This window comes from Callorhinchus milii, unplaced genomic scaffold, assembly GCF_018977255.1.
Source record: "Callorhinchus milii isolate IMCB2004 unplaced genomic scaffold, IMCB_Cmil_1.0 Scaffold31, whole genome shotgun sequence".
Taxonomy (NCBI): Eukaryota; Metazoa; Chordata; class Chondrichthyes; order Chimaeriformes; family Callorhinchidae; genus Callorhinchus; species Callorhinchus milii.
Genome location: NW_024704772.1, coordinates 550,176 through 575,808, shown reverse-complemented (window position 1 = coordinate 575,808; position 25,633 = coordinate 550,176). Strand labels below are relative to the sequence as shown.

The 25,633-nt window shown below is 44.6% G+C and overlaps 3 protein-coding genes across 9 annotated transcripts; 1 reads left to right on the top strand and 2 right to left on the bottom strand.

The window, feature by feature from the left end:
- The first annotated feature begins 69 nt into the window (after window positions 1-69).
- Window positions 70-19,883, top strand: LOC103190147 (galanin peptides-like). 6 transcript variants are annotated; one of them, XM_042344905.1, is made up of 7 exons: window positions 70-499; window positions 7,764-7,893; window positions 16,916-16,996; window positions 17,399-17,453; window positions 18,237-18,335; window positions 19,030-19,095; window positions 19,619-19,883. In XM_042344905.1, exons 3-7 carry the CDS (start codon window positions 16,916-16,918, stop codon window positions 19,681-19,683), a joined length of 366 nt encoding a protein of 121 aa, XP_042200839.1. In that variant the 5' UTR covers window positions 70-499; window positions 7,764-7,893; the 3' UTR covers window positions 19,684-19,883.
- LOC103190146 (GTPase HRas-like) lies at window positions 3,741-7,556 on the bottom strand. The gene is given in 5 exon segments (NM_001292570.1): window positions 3,741-4,020; window positions 4,551-4,710; window positions 4,917-5,095; window positions 5,548-5,680; window positions 7,540-7,556. Coding segments are annotated over 4 exon segments (567 nt in total). The 5' UTR covers window positions 5,659-5,680; window positions 7,540-7,556; the 3' UTR covers window positions 3,741-3,903.
- A 387-nt stretch (window positions 19,884-20,270) lies between the features above and the next one.
- On the bottom strand, window positions 20,271-23,366 carry LOC103190148 (KiSS-1 metastasis suppressor). Of its 2 annotated transcripts, XM_007910833.2 has the most exons (3): window positions 23,187-23,366; window positions 21,254-21,364; window positions 20,271-20,816 (listed from the first exon to the last, which is right to left on the bottom strand). In XM_007910833.2, exons 2-3 carry the CDS (start codon window positions 21,354-21,356, stop codon window positions 20,539-20,541), a joined length of 381 nt encoding a protein of 126 aa, XP_007909024.2. In that variant the 5' UTR covers window positions 21,357-21,364; window positions 23,187-23,366; the 3' UTR covers window positions 20,271-20,538. The 2 variants fall into 2 exon arrangements, with proteins under 2 accessions (XP_007909024.2, XP_007909025.2); XM_007910834.2 differs by lacking the exon at window positions 23,187-23,366 and having other exon boundaries at window positions 21,254-21,470.
- Between the last annotated feature and the right edge of the window lie 2,267 nt (window positions 23,367-25,633).

Genomic DNA, 25,633 nt, shown 5'->3' with positions numbered 1-25,633 from the left:
GTGGGATGAGAGTTTGTCCTACCCCTGACTAGCTGACACTGCAGAATCATAGAAACTTGCAGTACAGAATGAGGCCATTCGGCCCCTCATGCCCATGCAGGTTCTCTGAAAGCTACCAACTAATCCCACTTCCCCCGTTCTTGTAAAATCTTACAGGTAAGTGCACCCATTGAGGTGGGATCCACTCCTCTAATTTGGAGGGGTGGGGTGAGATTCCTTTTTTTTTAAAGGTTTGGTTGAAAACCCAAGTCAAGTGTCTTAGGATAGACTTAACTGTGGCTGAGATCCTGGCAAGTTGACGTTCGTCACAAATCCTAAGAGAGGGAAGCCACAAATGCAACAAATTCTAAAATAGAATGAGTGGGATAGAAGACGAGGCAATTGACAGGAGAGAGATAGAGAGAAAGAGGAATCGAGACGAGCCGCAAAAAGTCTGAGACCATCAATCAAGCTGGGAATTGAAAGGCGAAAGACCAGAGGAATAAAGTTATCGCAAAGGGTGAGTAGCTCCCATTTTCAGCCTTAAAAATAGAAGTAAGTTGGTTTCTGTCTTCCCCCGGTGTCCTAGCCAACAATCTCCCAAATAAAACTGGTCGCTCGCTCTACGCCTGTTCGTGGGACGCTGCTGTGTGCAAACTGGCTGCTGCGTTTCGCCCACACAATATATACAGTCAATTCACTTTACGGTGTATCCTGCAAAGTGCTTTGAGACGTCTCGAAGATGTGATGAGGCGCTATATCAAATGCTGTTATTATCTGAGCTCGACAATAACTTGCTTCAGGCTATTTCCATGTCTTGATAACATTGTTGCTTGATGTAGAACAGTGAATTAGACCAAACACAGTGCCTTTGTTTCCACTTGCAATTTTTTAAAACTTTTAATGTTGCTTCACATTCACTTTTTTTAAAATCAATGTGTGTATATATATTTTTTTTACAAGTCCAATACCAAGGTTAATATTTTTTAAAAAATCAAAATGTGTACGTAATTGATTGACTGAGCCAGTCAGATGCAACCGTTAGCAGCTCCTTTCCATTGGAGCAGCCAACACATCCCAAATTTTGGATCCAATAAAGTTGGCACTGCATAAAGTGACAAACGTACTTTATACTGGAGCAGTTTGGATTGTATTTCTTTTTCTGATGGTGAATATATATGTGTGTGTGTGTTGGGGTCGGGGGTACCTACATCCTATTGGAATGAAACTTAACCATTTATTGCTCGTCGATCGTTGAGCAAAGCGAGAAGAATTCATGGCCTTGGGGGTTTTTTTGGGGGAAAAAACTTCTCGGTCTTGTTCTTTTAGGACCAGCGAACAACTCAAAACATGCTGAAATACTGACGTTCAGACAAGCGACTTTTAAGAATTGCACCAAGCTTGCATTTTAATTGCAGCTGTGACAAAACTGTACAAATTGTGGCAGAACAGCAACAGGGGATGAAGGCTCCCATAAACATGTACATTGTGTAAACAGAGGCTGATCTTTACAGCTATTTGAAAAGCACATTATTGGGAGAGGAGTTGATGTGGGTGGGGGAACGAGAAGACATTTTAAATGGTTTCTCCATGAGCTGAGCGCCTTTAAGTGAGAGTTCTTAAACAATGCAACACAAATTTAAAATGTACCCCACAAAGCCTTTTGGGAGGAAGTACTGGAAACAACACAGTTAACGTCACAATATTGTCCTCGCAGAAGCTTCCTCATATCAAGCGGCTAAAATGCCTTTAGCATTTCACTATTTGCGATATGCATGAAAATCTTCAACTATGGGTGTAGACTAGTTTGTGGCTAAGTTAGCTGTAGGGTACCAAGAGTAAACACACACTGAGAAACGGTTACTTATCTTGGTGAAGACACAAGTATTGGCACTTCTATGTTCCGATGTCCATTTGTGATACAAAATGATTACTCCACATCATACATATGTATATCTGCAAGTTACATTAAGCAACCACTGCACACAAGTCATGTGAGTCAACAAGGAGCAAGATACAGATATAACACTAATTGAATGGCACTGGATGTGGGAGGAGATCATAGAGGCAGGCATGTTACAGGACTCGATTATCTGAAGCACAGAACATATGAGGGGACTCGATTTTTTTTTTGAGGGGAAAACAAACACAACGAAGGGTATTTTTAAAAGTGTCTGTAGATGTGTGTCTTCAAGACGTGTGCAAGTATGTTTGACCACTGTCTCTTAATGTGACTGGTGGCTTTGTCTATCTGTAATGTGGGATAGGCACAATTTCTCTCCACACACCTCCCCACGACTAAGCATAAATTTAGAAGCCATTAAATATAATAGTGGTGACACACTCTCCCTCTGCCTGCCTCCCCCCCCCTTTAAGTTGCATAATTTATCCTCCCTGACCTTACGGATTATTCCCCCAGGGCTCTGCATTACTGCTCTTAGATGTCCAAACTATGCAACTCACTATCCAGCTACTGAGCTATCGTGGATCACACCCTACACACCCGTCCATCCACATGACACACCGTTTCACCAGATTTCCCAGTCACAAATATACTTCACTCTGTAAAGCCAGGGTTTGTAATCAGCAAGTGTTCCAGATTAGAGGGGGAGGAGGATCTTTTGGTGGACCATAATTTTCACTCGTTTCTATTGAAATTCGTGGCTCAACTCCAGCTCTCATCACTGAATTGCCACAGCCAAAAGCTTACACCACATGCGTCTTTGACTCCATTGACATAGTGACGATTTCTTGGCAAAGAAGAAGCAGATATCTCATGATCCCAGATCAGCTGGAGTTCTGTGTCATTTAGTTTGGAAGATGAGAAATCTGGGCCATAGTTTTTATTGCCACTAACAGCAATGTCTCGATAGGGAGGGTGGCTTCTGCAGTCTGAGTTTGGAAAGGGAGTTTCTCCCTCCTAGAGTACAATGTCTTGCTCTGATCCTGGGATCCAAGCTGATAGCTGACAACATTATCCAGTATCACGTTACATGAGTCATGACTTTTCAGAGGCGTGTTTAGACTGGATCAGAGTCCAGAAGTTCTGTTACTGAACCGATCAGGCTAACCTTGCCAGAAGTCACCAAATGCTACTGAGTCAGCTCACACATGTGGCATAAAAACAGATTACAAACAGCATCACTATATTTACCACAGACTTAAAAATCACTATGCTCCGTAAGGCTTTTAAAATCCCTGGTGCCTTTGACAATCCTGTCCTCGATGGCTCAAATGTTTCAATGTAAAACTTCAAACTTTGTGTGAAATTTGTTGGCGAAATAACAAATCGGGACTTGATTGCTTAATAAGCTGCAATATCAGGACAATTGATATGATACTCCCCTATATAAAGGGTCGGGGGGGGGGGGGGAGGGAGCGATAGAGAGGAAGGGAGAACAGGTGGTATTTCCTTCCATTGAGGAAACGGGGGGCTGGCCGGGATGAGCAGAAGATGGACGTCCCAAAAATTTCAGACCAGATGCTGCAGCAATATCAGTTTCTGCCCCGAGATGCTGCCAGAATAGTGATTAACCAAGCCAGCAGCCTCTTATTGCAGAAGTTATTTGCTGCCACGGTATTCGCGCACGCTCACAGAGAAGATCCGTATAATTTTCCTGTAAGGCAGGGGAGTGGGGAAGCTTCTGAGTAGCGTTTCAGAAACTGAATAGTTCGTTGCAGGGTCTAATAGTTTGTTTTGGTTGGTAATTTACATTAATACACTGCACTTTTGATGAGAAATGGGCGTTTTTAAAAGTAGAAACTGTTCTGCCTTTATTCAGTTTGGGATGTCTGCACAGGGGCAGAGGTGGGGGGGGGGGGGGGCAAAGAGTTGCCAAACTTCAACCTTTGATTTCTTCTCTGTAGCCCAATCCTTGGGTTGAAAGGGTCACGAGTAAGTCCTGCACTATCTTCTATCATCGTTTAAAGAATGATGCACTTTTTCTTGGAGGGCTTTTTCTTCTTTTTGCCGTTTTTGCTGATCTTCTCCTTGTACTTGCGAATCTCACGCACGAGTGTGTAGAAGGCATCTTCCACGCCCTGGAATTGCACGGTGTGAATTGGACAACGATTAGATATAAAGTGAATCGAGCACGAAAACCTCACAACTGTAGAAAATAGACAGTTATCATTCACCCGTAGAACAGTCGCTGAACTCGCAGTATATTTTGTATGCTGAAGCATTTCTGAAGTGAAAAATGGTATACCATATATATATTTTTTAAATGGTCATAATCCCTGACTGTGGGACCCTGCTGTGCGCAACTCACTGCCGCGCCTGCAAGCCATCGCAGTGCTTCACAGAATATACTCCAAACTGAATTCACGGTATATTTCTTGGGATTGTATACTTGGAATAGTCTTAAGCATAAGACATGGAAATATTGTTCGGAAAGTAAATCAAATGAGGGTGCCAGATTAGCAAATATAAGAAACTTTTGGTCATGGATGTCTATTTCATATAACCCCCTCAAAGGTTTCTCTCCCTAGCTCCACATCAAGTTCCACCACTGATAAACCCTCCTGAGACACTACCCCGCGTGAATGTATTTGCCAATTGCTCTTGGTACCTGTCTTGTTTTGGCTGACGTTTCGATGAAGGGGATCCCGTAGCTCTTTGCTAGTTCCTGCGCTTGTTTCGTATCCACGGTCCGTGATGGCAAGTCACACTTGTTTCCGACTAAGACCATAGGAACATCATCGGAGTCTTTCACTCGATTAATTTGTTCTCTGCGGAAGAGAAACGTCAAGATATTCCCATTGTGTTCCGTTCTGCTCACAGATAGGAACGTAAATCGAGTCGGCTCTCTACGACACTAGTAGATCGTTATCTCTTAGGGCCGTGCGTGTCCTCTACTGAAATGTTACTGTTGTGTGCGACAACCTGTAAATATAGCATCAGATTTGCTTGATTCCACTCCTTACGCAGCACTAACCTATACAGATGGACATCCTCGAAGGATTTGGTGTTATTGATTGCGAAGACACAGAGGAAGCCCTCTCCGGTGCGCATGTACTGATCTCTCATAGCACTGTACTCTTCTTGACCTGCTGTGTCCAGAATATCCAACAGACACGTTTCCCCATCAATCACCACCTGTTTCCTGTAAGAGTCCTGGACAAAAAGAGTGGTTGAGCGTCGAGCTACATTCGTAATTCTCATTGCCGTGCGACACTGCGCCTGCTCAAGTCACGCTTCCCATTGACCCCCGTAAAGCAACCCAGCGAGGAGTTAACAACGAGAACATCAACAGCCCAGATCACCTCAGCAGAGACCACTTTGATGGCGGTTTTAACATTCCCCTTCTCAGCGCATCGATATCAAACCAAAGCGTGAACAGTTAATATCCAGGTGTACCGTACTTAAAGCCTCAACTGAGGTACTGTGCTAATAGCCCTGTGCCCCCAATCTCACAGCAAGCGTACTTGCACACATTGACTACAAATTAGTTGAGAATACAATGACCAGATCCCAGTTGTGAGACCTCACAAGTTGTTGCTCCAACCCCCCCCCCCACCCCACACACATACACACACACTCACACCACGTCTCCGCTACTCACTCACCTCTATGGTTGGGTCGTATTCATCCACAAAATGGTTCTGTATTAGTTGGATTGTCAGCGCGCTCTTTCCAACGCCACCAGCTCCTACCACCACCAGCTTGTATTCTGTCATCTTCTTGCCTTTGGTGTGGTAACTGGAACCATACAGCAAGAAAGGCGATTAGACATGCTCTGTTACTTCACTCCTCAGTGTTTTCCCCGCGGCACGGGGAAAGAAAATCACGGGGAGATATCATCCACAGGTTGCTGTTGTTTCGCTCTAGGTGGACATGCTAACAACCAGCATTGTCAGTCAGAGAGGCCTGTGAACAGATCATCTCTAAAAGGACCTCTAACGGATACTTCTCCCTAGCAATGTCTGATCAATAGACATAAACATGAAAGCCCTGGTAACTGAGCTTCTAGCTTACAGAGACTGTACGATTCATACTTGCTCAGCTGAGACCTGACTGCCTACCTTCCTTCTGGATTTGGCTCACAACTTGGGAGGATATGTCAACACTTCTGTGTCTCGTCGAGCTAGGCAAGCTTGTCAACCGCACACATGGTGCTCTTATTTTATTCACCCCAAAAAACAGCGAAGGGCTGAGTGGATCCACTAGGAAGGTGAACTGGTAAATAATGATAATAATCCTTGCATTTGATATAGTTCCTAATCATGTCATCGAGACGTTTTCAAAGCGCTTCACAGGACGTACTGTATCACACAGTGACTGTGTATTGTTTTTCTGGTACAGAGTCGGAGATAAACAAGGTGATTTGGGAATTCACATCAATTCCAAGTGACCTCAACTGGTTCCATCTATATTTTTTTTACAGCAGAGATTAATAATGTCAGCAATGCAGAGTTGGTGCTTTTATTTCTGGCCTGGAGCCTATTCCCACGGATTCCTGTCTGACCAAGCGACCCCGCCCCTTTTAAAGGGACGCTGCCTTTCCTGGTTTGAAGCCCACTGCTGGAACGTCGACAGCTTTACAGACGTGGAGAGAGGCGGCAGGCATTCTCACTGTCAAATCAGTCACCGACTATACCTGAGAGATTTAATACCAAACCGTCATCGTTGCTGAACAGAAATGGATCATTTGGCCCATCGAGTGTTTCTCTGTTCCACCTGATCTCATTCCATCTTTTTTTTTAAAAAATCGCAATTTTAAAATAATTTACAGTCCACAATCCCACCACCCGCAGCGACAAAGATTTTTTTTCTCACCTTTTAACGTACGTTATTTTTAAGAGGACAAAGACGCAACTGAACGAACACCTGCTCCTCCTTGAGTGAACTTTGGTGTCTGAGTAAATGATCCTAGGTGTGTGCCAGGAACTCAGATTAACTGAAACTTCCCTTTGTAATGTGACAGTGCACTTTTTGAAATGTATTAGGGTGCGCACAAGCCACAATTGTAAGCAAATTTAACGCTAGCTCATAGACAGGACACAAAAGTAAGGTTCAATACAGCAGTTTCATCTATTGTACTCGTCAGACCAGTTTTCCTCAGCTTCTGACGCGTGATCTGTGAGGTGGGTCGACAGTAATGTAAAGCAGCAACTTGGTGGTCAGTACAACATTGTGCTCCAAAGATCTTGCGCGAAATTGAATGGCAGCAGTACGTTTTACGAACAATCTCTTGCTCTGTCGTCACCGATGGGGCTACGGAACGGACTCCGCCAAAGCGGATTGTTGCCGGGTTGAGATTGTGAAAGCGTCTTTAAATTTCCTAATGTTAAAAGATTTCAGAGAAGAAGAGCAACGTAGTGACACAGTGATGGAGCTCAAACTCAAGACACACACACACACCTTAACAGTCAAGGAAGACATGACCACAGCACAGAGCAACTCAGAATACAGACTCTCACCCTCCCGACAGAAAGGCACGGGAGTGTCAGGAGAGAATGTGTATTTTAAATATAAAAGGAGACGAGGGAAATGGTTCCAAAAAGGAAAAAAAAAGGCAAGAGAGGGAAATAGCACAATAGGGTGTGTGTATAACTTACCCAGTCAGACACAATGTAAAATCTTCCTTGTTTTTGCTTTTTCTCCCGAGATATTCCTGCTTTCAAAAGGCCAATCTTAGGGGATGTCTACGCCGATGCATCTGTATCAATCCTTTTGTGTTTTAAACTGAAACAAAAGCGGTAGTTTGTCTCTTTTTTGCCAATTTCATTTTAGCACTTTCTTTCCTCTCTCTCCCTCCCCCCCCCCACCCTCCCTGTCTCAGATGCGGTGTAGCAGTCTAGAAAGGAAGTGCTTCCAAAGGCATTGACAGTCTGCCCTGTGAACCAATACAGTCAACCCAAGCCCGGACAAGTCCTCAAATCAACGGCCAACAGAGGCAGGACTTCTTTCAGGTAAAGACACTGAGGCTCCTCCTGATAGGCAAGAGTTGTCTTTGGAAGTGCCTGAGTTATGTTTAACCATATCGATGATAATATTGAATGTGGTTTGTCCTTTTTTTAATATATATATATATCTTCGGTTCATTTGGGATCATAACAAAAATGAAATCTGGATCCTGCGTTAATAGATGAGACAACAGGAAATTCAGGCAGGCAGGCAAAAATGAGCAACGTGCAGCAGTCAGTCAGTCCTTCAAACCTCTGTTGTATTTTAAAGCACTGGCCCTTTAAAGCGATGGGCAGACTTGTGTAGGTTACTTACTAATGGTTAATGTTGGGTGTGTGTCAATGCCACGTGTGTGAAACTGAACCAAATCAGCATGTTTCTAAGCCCCTTCCCACAAAACAATGTCACTTTACAACAATAGTAAACCTTGCATTTGATATTGCGCCTTATCACGTCGTTGAGACATCTCGAAGCACGTCAAGGAATATATCGTAGAGTGGATTGACTGTATATTTTGCGGGCGAAACGTGGAAGCCATTTACGCACAGCGGTGTCCCACAAACAATTGTGGATTGAGTGACCACATTTTCTATTGGAGGGATTATTACACTGAAAGCGATCCAGCAATCGACAAGCAGCTGGGTTTACTGCTCTTGTACCAGTTAGCAATTAACACAAATATTGCTCAATTTCAGTAACTCGGTGCTGATCAATAATAAAGCAGCTTCCGTCATCAACCTACTCCCCACCGTCTCTTGCCCTGCCCGGCCTACCAGTCCATTTTATGTGAAGCGTTTTGAGTCCATTTCCCGCGTAAAACGATCTATAAAGGTAGTTGCAAAGGTTGTTCCACAGAAAATACTGTAAATTGGATTGACTGTGTTTTGTGGGTGACACGCGGCAATCAATTACGCACAGCAATGAACCACAAACAGCCGTGGATGTTTGGAGGGATTATTATCCCCGGAAAGTGATCCGCCAGTCAACTAACAACCGGGTTCCTGCGTACTGCTAGGTAAGCAGAGGCGAGTGGAGCAAAGAAACCTGCCTAAAGGTTTTGCCCCTCCCAGGAATCAAACCTAGGTCTTCGCGTTTGCGAGGTGAGTGTGCTAACCACTGAGCTTGCAGGGCTCCCTTCCACCAACTCTGGGCTGGAGGATGCACTCTAGGGGTCATGGAGTGCGTGTGAGGCGGTAACACCTCCCCCCGCTATTCTTATTTATCTTTGGGATTTGCCTTTGAAGGACATCACACAGGAATTCCCATCCCTCTGCTGGGAATTCTATGCAGCAGCTGCTGTTATTGCTACGAGCACGTCGCCGAACATAGGCGAATAAATGAGGTATGAAATGGTTCGTCGCTTCACCGGCGTCGAATACAAGTTGTAAGAATGACCTCAGTTCAAGACAGAAAGTTGTACTCGGTGAGATGGGGCGTGTCAGAGGCGTGTACCTGTTTAGCCACGCAAACCTAATCAGTGTGACAAAGAGTTGCCTTGCGATGCCCTGAGTTATCCGCAAGCTGTTGCGTCAGGAATAATACCAGGAGCCATCACAAGAGAGCAGCAGCATTCCACAAACCATCTCCTTACCATAGCTTTAGTAGTGGGGAGGTGTGCCAGCTGCAGTACAGGATAATAATAACAATAATAATCCTTGCATTCGATGCAGCGCCTTATCACGTCGTCGAGACGTCTCAAAGCGCTTCACGGGATACACTGTAAAGTGTAGTGACTGTATTTTGTGCGCGAAATGCGGCAGCCGGTTGGAAGATTGAGGAAGGCTGAATTCCCCGTTGCTTTTAAACGGTTTAGTTGTCGAGTTGCGAAGCTGTTTCTCACAACGTTGGAACCACATTCCGTACATCTGTTAGGGACGTTGCATTGCCTGTAAGATTCCATATTGACCTCCAGTAAAACCCAGTTGCCATTGCAGATCGCACAATAGGCTCACGTATGCAGAATAAGATCAAGAAGACTAAAATATGATTTAATTTTCTCAAGTGCTGCTCAGCTTTCTCTCTTTGAATTAGCCTTTTCTACTAAGTTTATGAACAAGTCCCTTGGTTGAATTTGCTTTGGGAACCTATTGTTACAACGATCTGTGTGGGTTTTATAGCTGGAACTCTCTAAATGTCAAGTGTGTTACTAGTCATATGATGGGGGTTTTACCAGTACAGATTTGCTGAACGTTTTTTTCCTTTTTTTAAAAAAAATGTGTTTTCAAAGCAGAGTCTTTCTGCTGAGGAATTGTGGTCAGACCTCTGGTGCCAGCAGTCTGGAAGCTGATTTTCAGGAAATTGTGTGAAAAAATAATCTAAAAAATTTGGTTACTCAATCCACAACCGTTTGTGGGACACTGCAGTGCCCAATTGGCTGCCGCGTTTCACCCGCAAAAATACACAGTCAATCCACTTTACAATGTTTTCTGTGAAGCATTTAGCGACGTCTAGAAGAAGTGATAAGGCACTGTATCAAATGAAGGGATTATTGTTATTGTTGTTATTAAAATGGCTTATATTGACTCTCCTGCTGAAATTCTCCCTCTTAAACACCAGAATACAAAGCACTTAGCAGGTGGAAAGTATGTTTTTTATGTTACGATTGTACAGAACACTCACATTGAGTGTTTCTGGAGATGTTGGAGTCAGATTTGTGGTCCAGTGGGGCATAAGAAGGGCAGAAAGAAAATAATTTCTTTCAAGCCTAGTCTTAACAGTGAGACACTTCACTCGATCAGTAACCTCATTTACTCCTGAGAGCACTGAGGACGCCTGCTCACTGTTCTGATAGCGGTGCTTAGTCAGGGCATTAACCACTGGTGCAAACGATGCCTGCGATGTGAAAAAGGCGACCAACTCAATTCATTGAGTTATCCCAAAGAAAGCGCAAGAGCAAAGGTTGAGTGGTTTACCCAGAGATAAAATGACAGCTTTAAACCACTTCCCCATCTTCAGGTTGTGAGTGGCGCAGTGTAAATGCAAGTTCTTGTTGCCACATGCCCGTTGCTTTCTAATATATGATGTTTTCGCTGATGTTAGTGGGGGTGATGGGAGAGGCTGAAGGCTGGTATGTTTTCTTTTACTGTTGAAGCCGACGCTAAAGTCTTAACAGTGGTGATTGTATTCTTCCAAGTGTATCGAATGATAATAATCCATACTTGTTTTCTGGGAAATAAGATTGTCGGTGTGTAATCTCACCTAAAATTATGCGCTTGCAAATTCAAGTGTCACACGCACTGGCACTCGAGTCACAACTGTTGGGTACTGCCGTGGCTACTGTGTTCCTCTATATTATGTTTCATGAATAATTCAGTACAGTTTGCATGCGATGAAAAGCACAGAAATATTATGGAACACAGTCTTTCATTATCTGTGAAACGAGGCATGTTTCTTGGGCGTTGTTAGCTAGTTCAGGTTTTTTTTCTCTCTGCATCAAAGGCACATTAAAATTAAAAAATACATTATGAAAAATGTATGAATAATTCTGCCTGTCAAAGGTAACATTCACGGATCCAGCGCAGTATTACTGTTCAATTTCCATCTCATACATTTCTTGCCCGATTAGCAATACTCCGTCTGATAAATCTTTCCCTCCCCTCTCAACAAGATTTGTTTTTGACAAAAGTGCATTTAGCAACTTTATGCCATGTATTTGTCCTCATCACGTGTTCTGTTTGAACCTCTTCTTCAACAACAATAAATTACATTTGTGTAGCGCCTCTTACGTCAGGAGGACGTCCCAAGGCGCTGGACAGTCAGGGGTTTGGACCTGAGCTGGGGTTTGGGATCAGGAGGGGTGGAGGGCAGGGAGAGTAGGAGTAGGAGGGTGACGACTAAAGGCACAGTTGAAGAGGAGGGTCTTGAGACGGACCTTGAAGGAGGCGAGGGAGGAGGAGAGGCGAAGGGACTGTGGGATGGAGTTCTGGGGGATGGAACAATAAAAAGGTTTCAGTGCTGTGCTCATCACACACAAACACACACATACACACACATGTTGATTATGGCTTGCTGACGTTATCTAGCGGGACTTATTTAAGAAACGGTTTGATCCTGGAATGGAAAGACAGTAGAGTTAATATTCTGGAAGGATTGATTGGGCTCATGATGTGATCTGTGAAAGGGGTTAGATTTTGAACTCGTTATTCCCGGTTGTTTTCAGACTCGGTGACAATGCTCTAACCTGGTGTGATAGGTCCATCCCACTGAAATATTTTGTTTGTGAATCTTTCTAAGACTCTCGCTTGGTGAAAGGCGTTCTGTCACTCTAATTATTGATTGCTGTGATTATCAGTGGTTTGAGGTTGAAAGTTAGCTCCATCTTTGTTTTATAATAATACCCAAGTTAATAAATATTCAGCCCATTCATTCCGCTCCTGTGGCTAATACTGCAATTATATTGTTTCACCCGATTGTGCACTACAGTAAATTAGACAGAATGAATAGAATGCCGTAATAGTAGCCTTTTAAAATGTCAGTGCTTTTCTCACTCTGTGTAATAAGTCTTTCTCTTTATGTTCTGGGAGGCCAAGGTATCTCAACCAATATTCTTCTCCTTTCGGTCGTAACTAACACGTTCACCATCATAAGTTGAGGGGACCCCATTGACATTGACGTACTCTGCAGGAAGTGGCGCTTTCAGCCACTACGCCCCGAAACTTTGGAACGCTCTTCCTCCATCCCTCCCTCCGCCTCGCCCCCTCCTTCCCCATCTTCAGCTCGTGCCTGAAGACCTTCCTCTTCGACCGTGAATACCATCACCTTCCCCCCCCCCGCCCCCCCAACCCTCCCCACTGCGTGAGGGGAGCTATATAAATACAAGTTGTTGTTGTAGGCTGGTATATCCAGCACTAGTGTTCAAGAACATCACAAAAAGGGACTTGGGTTCACTTTTGCAGCAAAGTCAGGGATATTGAAACCTTAATTTCTGAGGTGTAGAGTAGTATCACACATGGAAACGTACCACATTAAACCAACATTACTCTTTTAGCACTGATAGTTAGATAATTGCATCATTTTAGCACCAGTGTATTAATTCTCACTACAGATGGGAGAGAGTTTTACCACCCCATCTCTAACCGCTCGAAACGGGAGGTTGGTTGATTATATTGGAACGGTTCCTGCTCCTGTGTCTCCGCGTTGGGCTAATCATTTATTTTCCTGGCTTTATTTAGGAAATAACTAAACATTGTTTGTGCATTGATGAACAAAACATCAGAAAACAAAAATGCAAGTACAACGTACACTCACGCAGACCAGATAAAAGCTGGGATTCACTCCCATCTGAAACTCATGCATAACAGTAATAATGTTTGCATTTGACATAGTGCCTTTGACATCGAAACATCCCAACGTGCTGCCCAGTTAATGTCAGCGTTTGTGTATTCGTAGACGAACACGGCAGCAAGTTTACTCACAGCAAAGTCCCGCAAACAAGCCACAAAGTGAATGACAGATTTATCTGGAGAATTGTTGGCCAAGAGAAACTCGTTCCTTCTCCACCTCATTTACGTCTTAAGATAAAGAATGAATTTTTTTCTATATACTGAGATATTATTGCTGGAAATCGGTACATTTTCCTTTACTGAACACATTCCCCAAAGCATTTGATATAGTGCTTTATCACGTCTCGAAGATATTATTATTATTATTCACTGGCTATGACCAGCAAACACATAAGAGCAATCAATCCCTACTTATGGGTGTAATACTTTTCCATTCCCCAGCCCAGGCATCCCTGTGGTCCTCTCCCACGTACGGTAGACGATTTAGTCCCAAATTAAGGACACATCGATTTGCCTTTCATTTCACGTACGCACACACAAGATGGGTAAAAGGCAACTAGGTATCCGAACACACATCTCAACAGTGCGCGAAGTGAAGAGAGCGACTGGAGCAGAGAACCAGAGTCTCAAACAGAGAGGGAGATAAAGACAACGACAACTTGCATTTGCATAGCGCCCCTCAAGCAGGGCAGGGCGGTGTCTCAGAGCCCTTGTAGTCAATCGAAATGAAACAATCCATAACTACAGCCGCTGTGCTTACCCCTCCTAGCGTCCGAATCTTCTGTCTCGCTCTTGACCACTGTGCAAGAAAAGATTTTTTTAAAAAAAAAAGACGCTCGCTTTCGTTCTAACCCCTCTCGTCCCGGGCTCTCTTCACATGGCCATTTTTACAGTTGTTTTGAAAGCATTTTCCCAGTTCGTGAGATCTTCTTGTGGGTGGCCAAAATATTTCGTACACAAGGGCTCCATTGTCCATTATGTTGATTTGCCCGGCGATGCGCTGATCTCACCAAGTTAGAAATGTGCTCAGCCCTCGCCCTTAATGAGAGTTAAGTGGGGTGGAAGCACAGGCAACTGGATGAAGTTGGATAGGCAGCACACGGTATTGAAATCATGCACACGGTCCCACGTTAAAACATCGTATGCAAGTTATAATAATGATCCTCGCATTCGATACAACACCTTATCACATTGCTGAGACGTCTCAAAGCGCTTCACGGGATACACTGTGAAGTGAAGTGACCTGTGGGCAGAACTCAGCAGCCAACTCCGCGCTGTAGTCCGCCTATTCCTAGTCCCATTTACAGTCGGGCGCTAACAGTTCCACAAACAGGCGTGGATTAAGTGACCACATTATTCTTTTGAGGGATTGTTACCCCCGGAAAGCGATCTGCCAATCGACTAACAACCGGGTTCTGACTTACTGCTGGTTAAGCAGGGGCGTGCGTGTGTGTGTGTGCGTGTGTGTGTGTGTGTGGAGGAAGGAAGGAAACTTAGCCTGAGGTTTCGTCCTGCCCGGAAATTGAACCCGGATCCTCTGGCTTGTGAGGTGAGCGCTCTAACCACAACGCTTCTCAGTCAATCAACAACTCTTTCTTGGTCATGCTGGCCTATAAATAAACCTTGCCTCTGAGATGGTGCCAAAGGTGCTAGCTAGAAACACATGTGTCCGTGCGAGTGAGTTTGTGCACAGGAAAGGGTTTAGATCCTAGCACCCAATTACCTCCCGGTAATTTCATCAACTGCCTCTCAAAATCCCTGTCATCTAAAGCCAATACGATTGAACATGTTGTTCTAATGGTGTGTCAGAATGTGACAGGTAACAGGAGTGCTTCCGCCTATTCCTATTTACAGTCGGACACTAAACAGCTTTCTCCCAGTCCGGGGGAATAACCCTGACAAGCACCAGTTCCCAATTGCAGTCAATCCACTTTACAGTATATTCTGTGAAGCGCTTTGAGACGTCTCAACGATGTGGTAAAGCTCTACGTCAAATGCAAGGATTACTTTTTATTACTATAATCTTTGTTTCAAATATTTTACTTTACTTTTTTTTGCAAAGACCTTCAGGCTACTCATTCTTTCTCAGGTTAAATGTTCCTCTGTAAACGTCTCTGTGTAATTATTCCAAGCCACTGAACCGAACCTGGGTCCCTTTCCCTGTTAGCTATCATTAATGCTGTCAAATTACCTGGTAACAGTGGAAGGCCTTTAGAAGCACATGAGGATAATTCATGTATAATTATAGTTATTACCGAACAAATGTTCTAATGGAGTAAAGAGGCAGCCATTACTCTTAAAAGAAATGTACTTTCATGGAGAGAAAGTCAACCTTTAGGGTTTTGTTTACCGCTGCTGTGGTCACTGATGCCTTTTGAAATGTAATAATGGCAGAACACAATGCTAGAAAACTCGTGCAGTTCAGATGCCAGCAAGAACTGAGAGGACCCGAGGTTCAAAATTCAATTAAATTCCACATGATCGCACCCTTCATTACAATCTCTTAACATTGTAGCTCGATTTTTTTTTTGGGGGGGTGGGGGGGCGGCTGGGTGTTTTGTGGGCAGTTCTGGCACAATTCCGACTTCTGATCCTTTCCTCCTCCTCCTCCTCCTCCTCACTGTAAAAACAGTGGGAAAAAAAACACTTAGGCAAAAAAAAACAACATATCGCACTCTCCTGTTAACCTTCACAGTAATCCTGGAGTCAATTATCAATAATTACCTCCATCAGAGCCATTTTCCTGACAAAAAATACAGCTGAAAAAATCGAGTTTGTTTACCGAAAAGTCTTTTATGCTTCACACAATCTGGGTAGATGTACGTGAAATGAAAAAAAAAGGGCTTATATTGTTTTCTTTCCCAGATAAATAGCCATCCTTGCCACGCTTCTCTCCGACACTCGGCTATTTGTCTTTCAGGGGAGCTTGCTGTCATCCTTAGTCCAATGGTTTAATTTTATTTTCGAAAATTTTATTAATTTAAAAAGCAGTAGCTGGCTTATTTGAACAGTTTCTAGTTGTTTCAAACTTTTTTTTGTCTGCTTCCGGATCACGGTAAGAACCAATTTTGTTTTGTAATTTTATTATTGTTGAGATTACCGCCGTCGCTAATTTACAGAGTATCATAAATACCAGATTAATAGCAGCGCAAGGACATGTTTCGTTATTTGGAGTTCCTGTAGCGAAGTGGTTGAAGCACTCGCCTCTCAAGCGAGGGGACCCTGGTTTGATTTCCAGTCAGGATGAAACCTTAAGCAAGTTTCCTTACTCCCAACACCTCTGTTTACTCAGCAGTAAGTAGGAACCTGGTTGTTATTTGATTGGCGGATCGCTTTACGGGGTTAATAATCCCTTCAAAAATAAAATAATGTTCACTCAATCCATGACTGTTAATGGGACACCAACTGTGTGCAATTGGCTGCTGCATTTCGCCCACAGAATACACAGACAATCCACTTTACAGTATATTCTGTGAAGCGCTTTGAGATGTCTCGAAGACCTGATAAGGCGCTGCGTCAAATGCCAGGATTATTATTATTATTATCAAGACTCTTATGACTTTGCTCTTTTTGAGCAGTTGTATCCTATTAAAACAAAAAAACAATTATTCTCTCAAATTCTAATCCCTTGATTCTCTCGCTCCTGAAAGGCATTCTGACAGAGTTGCACATCAGCCAGTTCTTTCCTTGTTCCCTGTCTTTTATATGCAATAAATTATTTCTTTTTTTCTTCTTCTGTCTTCAGATGCAAGCCTCGAGAAAGCTGTTCTGCATTTCCATGATCCTTTGCGTTTTGGTGACCGAATGTTTTGGATTAGGCGTGATGGTAATGTGAATATTTGTTCCTGAAAGCATTGTCTATGCTCAGTAAATTGTGAGGGGTTTTGTCCATTTGTTGTAGACAAGTGAATATGTATTGAGTGAGTGTGAGTCAGATTGAGTTCAAGGTTTCTCCTGTAATATCCTGACAATGATCCCTACCCCCATGGCTCAGTGATTTATCCTGTGAGTCCATGAGGCAGGAAAATCTCAGTTTTCATTCCAAGTCAACAACAACTTGCAGAGCGCTTAAGTGGCTTAAGTAAAACAATTAAGAAAAATGCTATTAAAGAAAAATAAGTAGAGTAAGAAAGAGGAAACAAGAGGAAAGAAATTCAGAAAGAAAGAGAGAGAGAAAGAAAGAAATTGGGGAAAGAGAGTTAATGTTGAAATGTAACCTGTTTTTCAGGCCAAGGACAAGCGAGGGTGGACATTAAACAGTGCAGGTTACCTGCTGGGTCCATGTGAGTATCTCTCCCAGTCACACAATCTTTCCCCCTTCGTGAGGGATTTTATCTTGGGGGTTGTAATTAGGAGTAGAGTCAGGGCTGGCCTTGCATTTGATACAGCGCCTTACCACGTCATCGAGACGTCTCAAAGCGCTTCACACCATGTTCCGTAAAGTGCAGTGACTGTGTGTTTTGTGGGCGAAACTAGTGCCTTGCCCTTGGCTGTCAATCATGTGCGACACTTGACAGCGAGTGTTGGCAGGTCATTTCTCCCAGGGCAGGAGGGACTGCATCACAGCCAAGTAATGAACGAACCTGAAGGATTTTCTATCTTCAACCCTAACCTCACGAGCCAGCAATGTTTATAGCACAACACATTCAAAGACGGAGCAACTGAGAGACACTGGTAAGGACGCGGCCAAAGTTTAGGACGGTGCGATGTTACAGTAAAAATAGTGCCTCTGCTGGAAAAGAGTGTGTGAAATAAAAGAGGCGTCGCTCTTAGTCTGACCTACGTTCATAGCCAGGTACAAGAGGTTAAAAGATATATAAGTGTTCACAAGATATATAATCACAAGGGTTGGGAAGGGACAGAATGGGGAGGGTATCTGTGAAACTACTTGTGAAGTTGAGGTACAGATCAACCACGATCTAGTAGAATGGTGGAACCAGGCTCGAGGGGCTGAATGGCCTCCTCCTATTCTTATGATCCCAAGTGGGTAGATTATTCTGGAGACGCACCCAGTGTGTTGTTTAAACTAGTGTAGTTTTCTATGATTACATTATGGTTCTTTACAGATGCTTCGAATGACTACAGGAACCTGAATGCCAAGGGAGGGCTCGCTGGGAAAAGGGACAACCTTTACCATAATGGCAACCCGGACAGTGAAACACTCTGTAAGAACACTCTCATCTTTGAGGAAGAGATTCCAGCACTCCGTATAATGTGGCTGTGAATAAATGCACGTGTGTGTGAGCGTGTGTGTGTGTGAAAATGTGAGTGCTTATACTTCTGTGTAATTAAACACAATAATCCTTGCGTTTGACACAGCGCCTCATCACATCTTCAACACGTCTCAAAAGCGCTTCGCAGAATATATCGTAAAGTGTAGTGACTGTATGTTTTGTGGGCAAAACGTGGCAACTAATTGTGCACAGCAGCGTCCCCACAAACAGCCGTGGAGTGAAGTGGCCACATTATTTTTTAAATTATTTTTGCGTTCTTTGAAGGGATTATATATATATATAATCTGTGTGTGTATATGTGGGTGTGCTGCTGTATCTAAATGCTTGTAGTATGTATATTTGATGTGGGGATATACACGTTTATAAGCGTGCGGGTGTATAAATTCCAGTCCGTAGCTCAGAGGAACTGAGAGTAATTTTAAGACCTGAACTAACTCTTTGCCTGTGATCAGCTAAATCTGTGGGGGGGTTGGGGGCGGGGGAATTGAACCTGGAACCTCCCAGGATTGACAAGCGAGGCTCCGTTTTATTCCAGACAGTTACTTTGTCAAGGGGAAGCTGACGTGAAGGTGGGGGGGAACGAGCGTTGATCTCTCTTGTTATTTTCCTCCATTGATTTCTCAAGATAATCCGATCGCCGAAAATGCCCTGCGGAGGCTGATCCAGGCTCTCGACTACTCCCGCAAGAAAGGTGAGCCAAGAAACATTCCGAAGCTCTGCCTATTTACCCTCCCCGCCCCCCCCCCCCCACCCCAAGTCCCAAAGAATCCCTGGGAAACAGGTTATTCGTACCGACCTGTCTCGCTCCCTCCGACTGCTCCAAGTCCCCCGCCCGGCCTGCCCCACCATCGGCAGTCAGGCCTACAGCTTTTCTGACCCACCGCCCCACCCCCTCCACCCTCTGGTACTTCATCCCACAGCCCCTTCGCCTCGCTCCTCCACTCCCTCGGCACCGTTTCAAAGCACATCTCAAGTCCCTCCTCTTCGACCCTCCCCCCCCCCCACCCTCCCTGCCCTCCTGATCCCAACCCCCCAGCTCGGATCCAAATCCCTGACGTCCTCCCGACAGGAAAGACGCCGTGTAGATGTCACTGGTTGTTGTTTTGTTGCTGTTGTAAGTGCGTGTGGCGGGACAGAGGGGAAATGAGGAAAGAAGAGGGGAAATTCACTCAGTCACTCGATTTGAAGTTGTTGACACTTTGTGCCTCTTTCAGGAGATCGCATTGTATTGGATAACGCTGACGTGCCTTTCTTGGCAAATGAGAGACAAAAGGCCTAGCCCCCACCCCACCCCGTTCCTCCACCGCTCCATCACAGCGATCTCCGCTTTACGTATTCTTGTACAGCGCCACGGAGCGAGCTGGGAACGTGTGGTGTTTTTCATTTGCACCGAAGACGGAACGAAAATAATTTTGCTCGCGTGTAAATGTCCAGCTCAATAAAGAGAAACACGGCACACGGCACTGCCAAGATTGTTGTACGGTGAATTTTATTAGGTGTTCAGCAATATTTATCGACCGTTTCCTTGTGTATCGTATCTTCGCTTTGTTGCCCGGCGAGCGATGCAGTGAAATGAGCGGTTTGGTGCAGGGATGGAACACAACACTGGCTCTTAATCAGGAATGAACGGCCATTGCGTACGGGCACAGGGGCTGGTAACGGGTGGAAAATGTTTGTACATCAGACATCAAAGCGTTCAAAGGTGAGCAAACACTTTATGCTTATCGTAATTTCAAATTCGATTTTCTGCAAAGCGCTTTGAGAAGTCTCAGCGACGTGAAGAGGCACTGTATAATAATTAATAATAAAATACACAGTCACTACACTTTACAGTATATCCTGTGAAGCGCTTTGAGACGTCACAACGACGTGATCAGGCGCTGTATCGCATGCCAGGATTATTATAAAATACAGACCATTCCAACTCCTTGTGACCATTTCAATCTATTATCGAAAGAGAATGTCCTTTTTGTTTTAAGTGGCCGAGGTGGGGCCGAGTGCTATAATCGGTGCCATGCAATGATATTTGTCGGAACAACACCAAAAAAAAAAAGACAGGAAATATTAAAACGGGTTTGGTCTAAATGTCAGCCTATTTGCCGCAGAGCAATGGGAGTCGGCTACTCCCCGAATCTCAACCTCCAACCGTTCCTCTTGGCCTCGGCAGCCGTTTGCCAAACTTCAGACCGAAGGAGTTGAGATTGTAGCTGGCCCACGTGTTCTTCTTTGGCCGACTCTGGGTGTGGAAACTGGTCAGGATTTTCCTGATGCAATCTCTCTGTGGTCCACTCGGCTTCGGTGGGGCTGAAGTCTTGGGGTCTGGCCTGCTGAGCCAAAGGAGTGCTCCCTTCGCAGTGCTGCAAGACAGCAGGCTTCCATCACCTCGGTGTCCCGCGCTCTTCACCTCTGCTGCTAAAAACAAATGGACCCAAAGTATTCAAATGCAACCGAGATCTTGGCAGCGGCTTTCATGTAAAAGTCTCAAAGCACTTCAACAATAACAACCACTTGGGGTGGTGGGGGGGAAGGAGGGAGATGACCGAAGGCACGGTGGAAGAGGAAAGTCTTCCGGTGGGAAGATTAATCTCATTCTGTGCTTTACAGAATGAAATCAATGAAGGGAATAGCAATCACTGAAATCATAAGGCCCTTTACCACATAGTCAAAGGATCTACTGTAGAGCGTAGTGACTGTATTTTGGAGGCTGGCACAGCAGCCAGTTTGTGCACAAGCGAAGTCTTTGGTGCTCTCGTCTGCACTGCCTTCCTCCTCTGCCACCCCCACCCGCCCACTCTCCCCCACCCCGTGTACTTTGTGGCAAGTAGAATTGCAAGCAGCGCAAACATTACCCGTCTTGTCCAGGCTCCCACTGACATCTTGAGACACGGGCATGGTGTAGGACGTGGCACAGCAGATGGCCAGCACAGCCACACTGCAGAGTAGCTTCTTCATGTCAGTAACTGCGGGAGAACACAAATAATGGTGATACAAGAACCGATTACCCGCTACCGTAAATCTACCAGCATTTCACCCCGCCCTTAGCTTGGAAAGCCTTGCTACCCTCAAACGTAACACTCCGAAGAATCGCGGAGAAGAACCGGGTTCGATTCCTGGCCAGGGCTCAACATTAGGCACGTTGCCTTACTCCGCACACACACACACTCCTCTGTTTACCCAGCAGCAAGTAGGAATAGTACGGTCACTCAATCCACGACTGTTTGTGAAGATACTGCTGAGCGCCAATGGCTGCCACGTTTCGCCCACAAAACACACAGTCACTACACTTTATGGTACATCCTGTGAAGCGCTTTGAGACGTCTCGACGTGGTGCGTAGACGATTATACTATGATGTCCCTTTGCACACAAAAGGGTGTACTCAGTTTCAGTCTGTTTCAGACAGACTGCTGCTTCCGGGCTGAGGATTGATCGAAACAAGCGACGGTTTCAGAGTTAAATACGGCAGAAGGACTTGAGGTTAGAGGAGCAACAAACAGAGAGAGAGAAAGAGAGAGAGAGAGAAGTTATTGCTTGGGTTAAAAGCCCACTTCGGCTGAGCTAATGTGTTGATTTTCTTTCTCTCAACCTTTCGAGAAACCTGACTGAATTTAAGTTTCCTTGCTGCGGGCATTCAATATTGACCGTTTCACTCCCGCTGACAGTTTATCGTCAATCATTTGCCAGTCCTATAGTGCAGTGGTTAGATCACTCACCTCAGAAGCAAGAGGACCCGGGTTCGATTCCCGGGCAGGGCAAAACCATGCACCTCTGTTTACCCAGCAGTAAGTAAGAAGCCGGTTGTGAGTTGATCGGCAACTGGGGGAAATAATCCCTTCAAAAAATAATAATAATAATAATCACTCAACCCACGGCTCTTTGTGGGGCTGCTGCTGTGCGCAATATATCACAAAATGTACAGTCTATTCACTTTACAGTATAGTCTGTGAAGCGCTTTGAGACGTCTCGAAGGCGCCGTAAGGCGCTGTGTCAAATGCAAGGAATCCGCTGTTATCCGTTTGCAGTAGAGGAAATTCAGCTTTTCATCCCAATCACAGTTTCATGTTCAGCCCACGACACCCTCCAACAAAAGCAATAAGCCTCACTTCTCCCCAATTATAGTCAGTGGCTTGACAGCATGTTCCTGGCAGAGGTGTGGTATAATAATAATAATAATAATAATAATAATTGCATTTGATATAGTAACTACGCTCTAAACTCTCCTTGCTTTAAACGAACAGTAAGGAACAACACAGGGATATTTGTACTGAAAAGTGCTCATGCCCTTTCCCTCCTGTGTTTTGTTTGCACTCTCTCTTTGATAATCGAAGAGCAAAATGTTCTGCTCTTGTTACTTGTGCACGCTATTTCTACGTTCATTTTCTTTGTTTTATTTCTCATCGGTGCGTTTACTCATCAGGCTCTTTCGCTCTGGCTCATCTGTGTGTCATTTCCCACCTCGTTCCTGGGTCGTTGCAAAGATCTCGCTCAGTGTTGATTGTCAACATTATCGAAATGCAAAGGACATTTCCTTCGGTTTCCGTCAACCTTTCCTTTCTTCCTATTAATAACAGTATTTGATATAGCGCCTTATCACGTCGTTGAGACATCTCAAAGCGCTTCTGTAATATTATACTGTAAAGTGAACTGACTATACATTTTGTGGGCGAAACACAAAACATGCAGTCTGGCTTTGACTCCCTTTTTTTTCACCCCACTCTTTCTTACTCTCGCTTGCTTCCTCCTTTCATATAAAATAATAAAAACTTTTCCTTTGTTCTACTTACCTTTCCCGTTGCAGACCAAGGTGTAAGCTGGGAGAGGAAGGCAGGGGAGGAAGAGAATCGCAGACAAAAACAAAAACACACTGGTTGAGGAAAGCCCACTGAAGTACAAACCAATCTCTCTCTCCTCTCTCTCGCTCAGGAGAGAACCTCACAGCTGCCTCATAGCTGCCGGACAGAAATATGGACAGTTCCAAGATGTAGCCTTGCCCCCTTTATAAAGGAGAGAGAGGCACTTCCTTAACAGGGGGAGTCAATCCCACTTCACTCTGTTTGACGAGTTCCATTTGTTTCTGAAGTACTCGACACAGTTCATTGCTAAACCCCTTCACACTCTCTCTCTCTCTCCGTTATGTCACAGGTAGAAGCCAAGTTCCGAGGCACATGTTTACTGCGAAGACAAATTTAACTGCAGCTTGAATAGTGATCCAGGTATTGACCAAAACGTTGTGTTTCCCCTGTGCTCTCCGGGTAGGATTGCCGACCCGTAAATGTGCAGTCAATTCACTTTACAGTGTATCCTGTGAAGCGCTTTAAGACGTCTCAAAGACGTGAAAAGGCGCTATATCGAACGCAAGGATTATTATTAAAAATAATAATAATTAGGGTAGAGTAAACAGTATCCCATTCAATCCCATTCTGCTGCTGTGTTCAGATCCAAGGATAAAATGCTTCCCCCCCCCGCCCAGCCCACCACCACACCAGTTTTCAGGATTTTTTAAAAAAAATATACAGATATATATATCTGCAACCCATTCACGGTTGAACTGTGCTAAGTATATGTTTGTGTTCAGTGTGAATTCATGTGTAACTTGTTCACTCGGCTCCACAGTGATGCGAAATTCGCTGGTGCTAGCTGGATTTCACCAATTTAATAACAATGATAATTAATCCTTACGTTTGATCCGGTGGTGGCCTTTCACACTGGGAGGACTGTCCCAAAGTGCTTCACAGTATGTACTGTAAAGTGGAGTGGCTGTGTGTTTTCTGGGTGAGACGCCACAACCAACTTAGAAACTGTACCTTGGAAACTGTTGACCAGGGAAAAATTTGCGTCCCTTTTAGTACAGGTGGCTTTTGTGCGCTGGTTAGTTAGCAGAATACCTTTGTGTTTTGTGTGTGGTGTTAAACTGTGATGGTCTCACTGTGGAGGGATGTTGATGTGGTACGTTACTTTGGTTTCGTCACATTGTGATGTGTTTTTTCTTTTCTCTCTTTCATTAGCTTATCTTGGTGTGTTTTTTTTGTGGTTCTCCTCAAGGTGAATGAAGTACGTGAGAGCCCGAACTCCAGTCTCGTACAAAATCATTCCCTACCAGACCATCGGTAAGGTTTCCCACACCCTACACCAACCGTCCGTATCGACTCTCAGAGCGACACTAACAAGCGGGGGCTCGATTTAGAACCAATCACACTGACTGCACAGAAGAAGGCCATTTGGCCCATCGTGTCTGTGTCAGCTCCCTCAAGAGCAATCCTTTCAGTCCCATTTACCTGCCCTTTCCACACCTCAAACTCTATGCCATGCCCCACTCCTTCCTCATTTTCGGGTCAAGCTTGAGGACCGTCCTCTTCGACTGTGCTTACAGTCACCTTCCCCCGGCTCGGAGTCAGGCCCCGCCACTGTTAAGCCCTCCGAGACACTACCCCTCTGCATAAATGCAGGTTGATGTTTAAAGAGGGAGATTTCTGGGCAAATCGGGCATTAAGAGAGATGGTGACAGGGCGGGGTAATGTGATTAGCAATGTAAAGACCAGCCTCGAACTAACAAACTGACTGAACGGTCACTGCCTATTCTTGTGTTCCTCACTAATTACCGGGGACACCTCTCCAAGGGGGGCTTACTGTGAAATGTGATTTGAACGATTTGCCGACAAAATACACAGTTCACTTTACCGTGTATCCCGTGAAGACCTGATAAGGCGCTACATCAAGTGCCAGGATTATTACGATTGTAATTAATGACTGTTTGCATGCAATTCTTACACCCGGAGAGGGATAAACCCTGAAAAAGATGATGCTTTCAATTGGGATAGGATTCGAGTTGTTCGAAGTGCTCTTTCCCTCCGAACCAGGGAGGAGACAGACCAGTGTTTGAAAGTCGTGGTTGGGATTAAGCCACCAGTTTATTTGCCACCAAAGTATTTACACTTTACTTATTTGTTGGTTCATCGGCCCGAAAGCTTGCAGACTTACACCGTTCAGAAAGTCGACGTTAGAGAGATTTGCAAACAAGTTGAGAACGAGTCGGTTCTTGTTATGAGAACTTTATTGCGGTTTAGCGGTTGCCCGAGGGACGCAGGGCACACTAGCTAAAGGCACGTCTACTTCCTGCTCACCACGAGCTTCCTGATGATGGAGTTCAGCCATTTCTGCCGCTCCATCGCCGTGAGGAACTTGCTATTTTCCCGAAAGGCCACGTCATCAGCCACCACCACGCTTCTCTTCC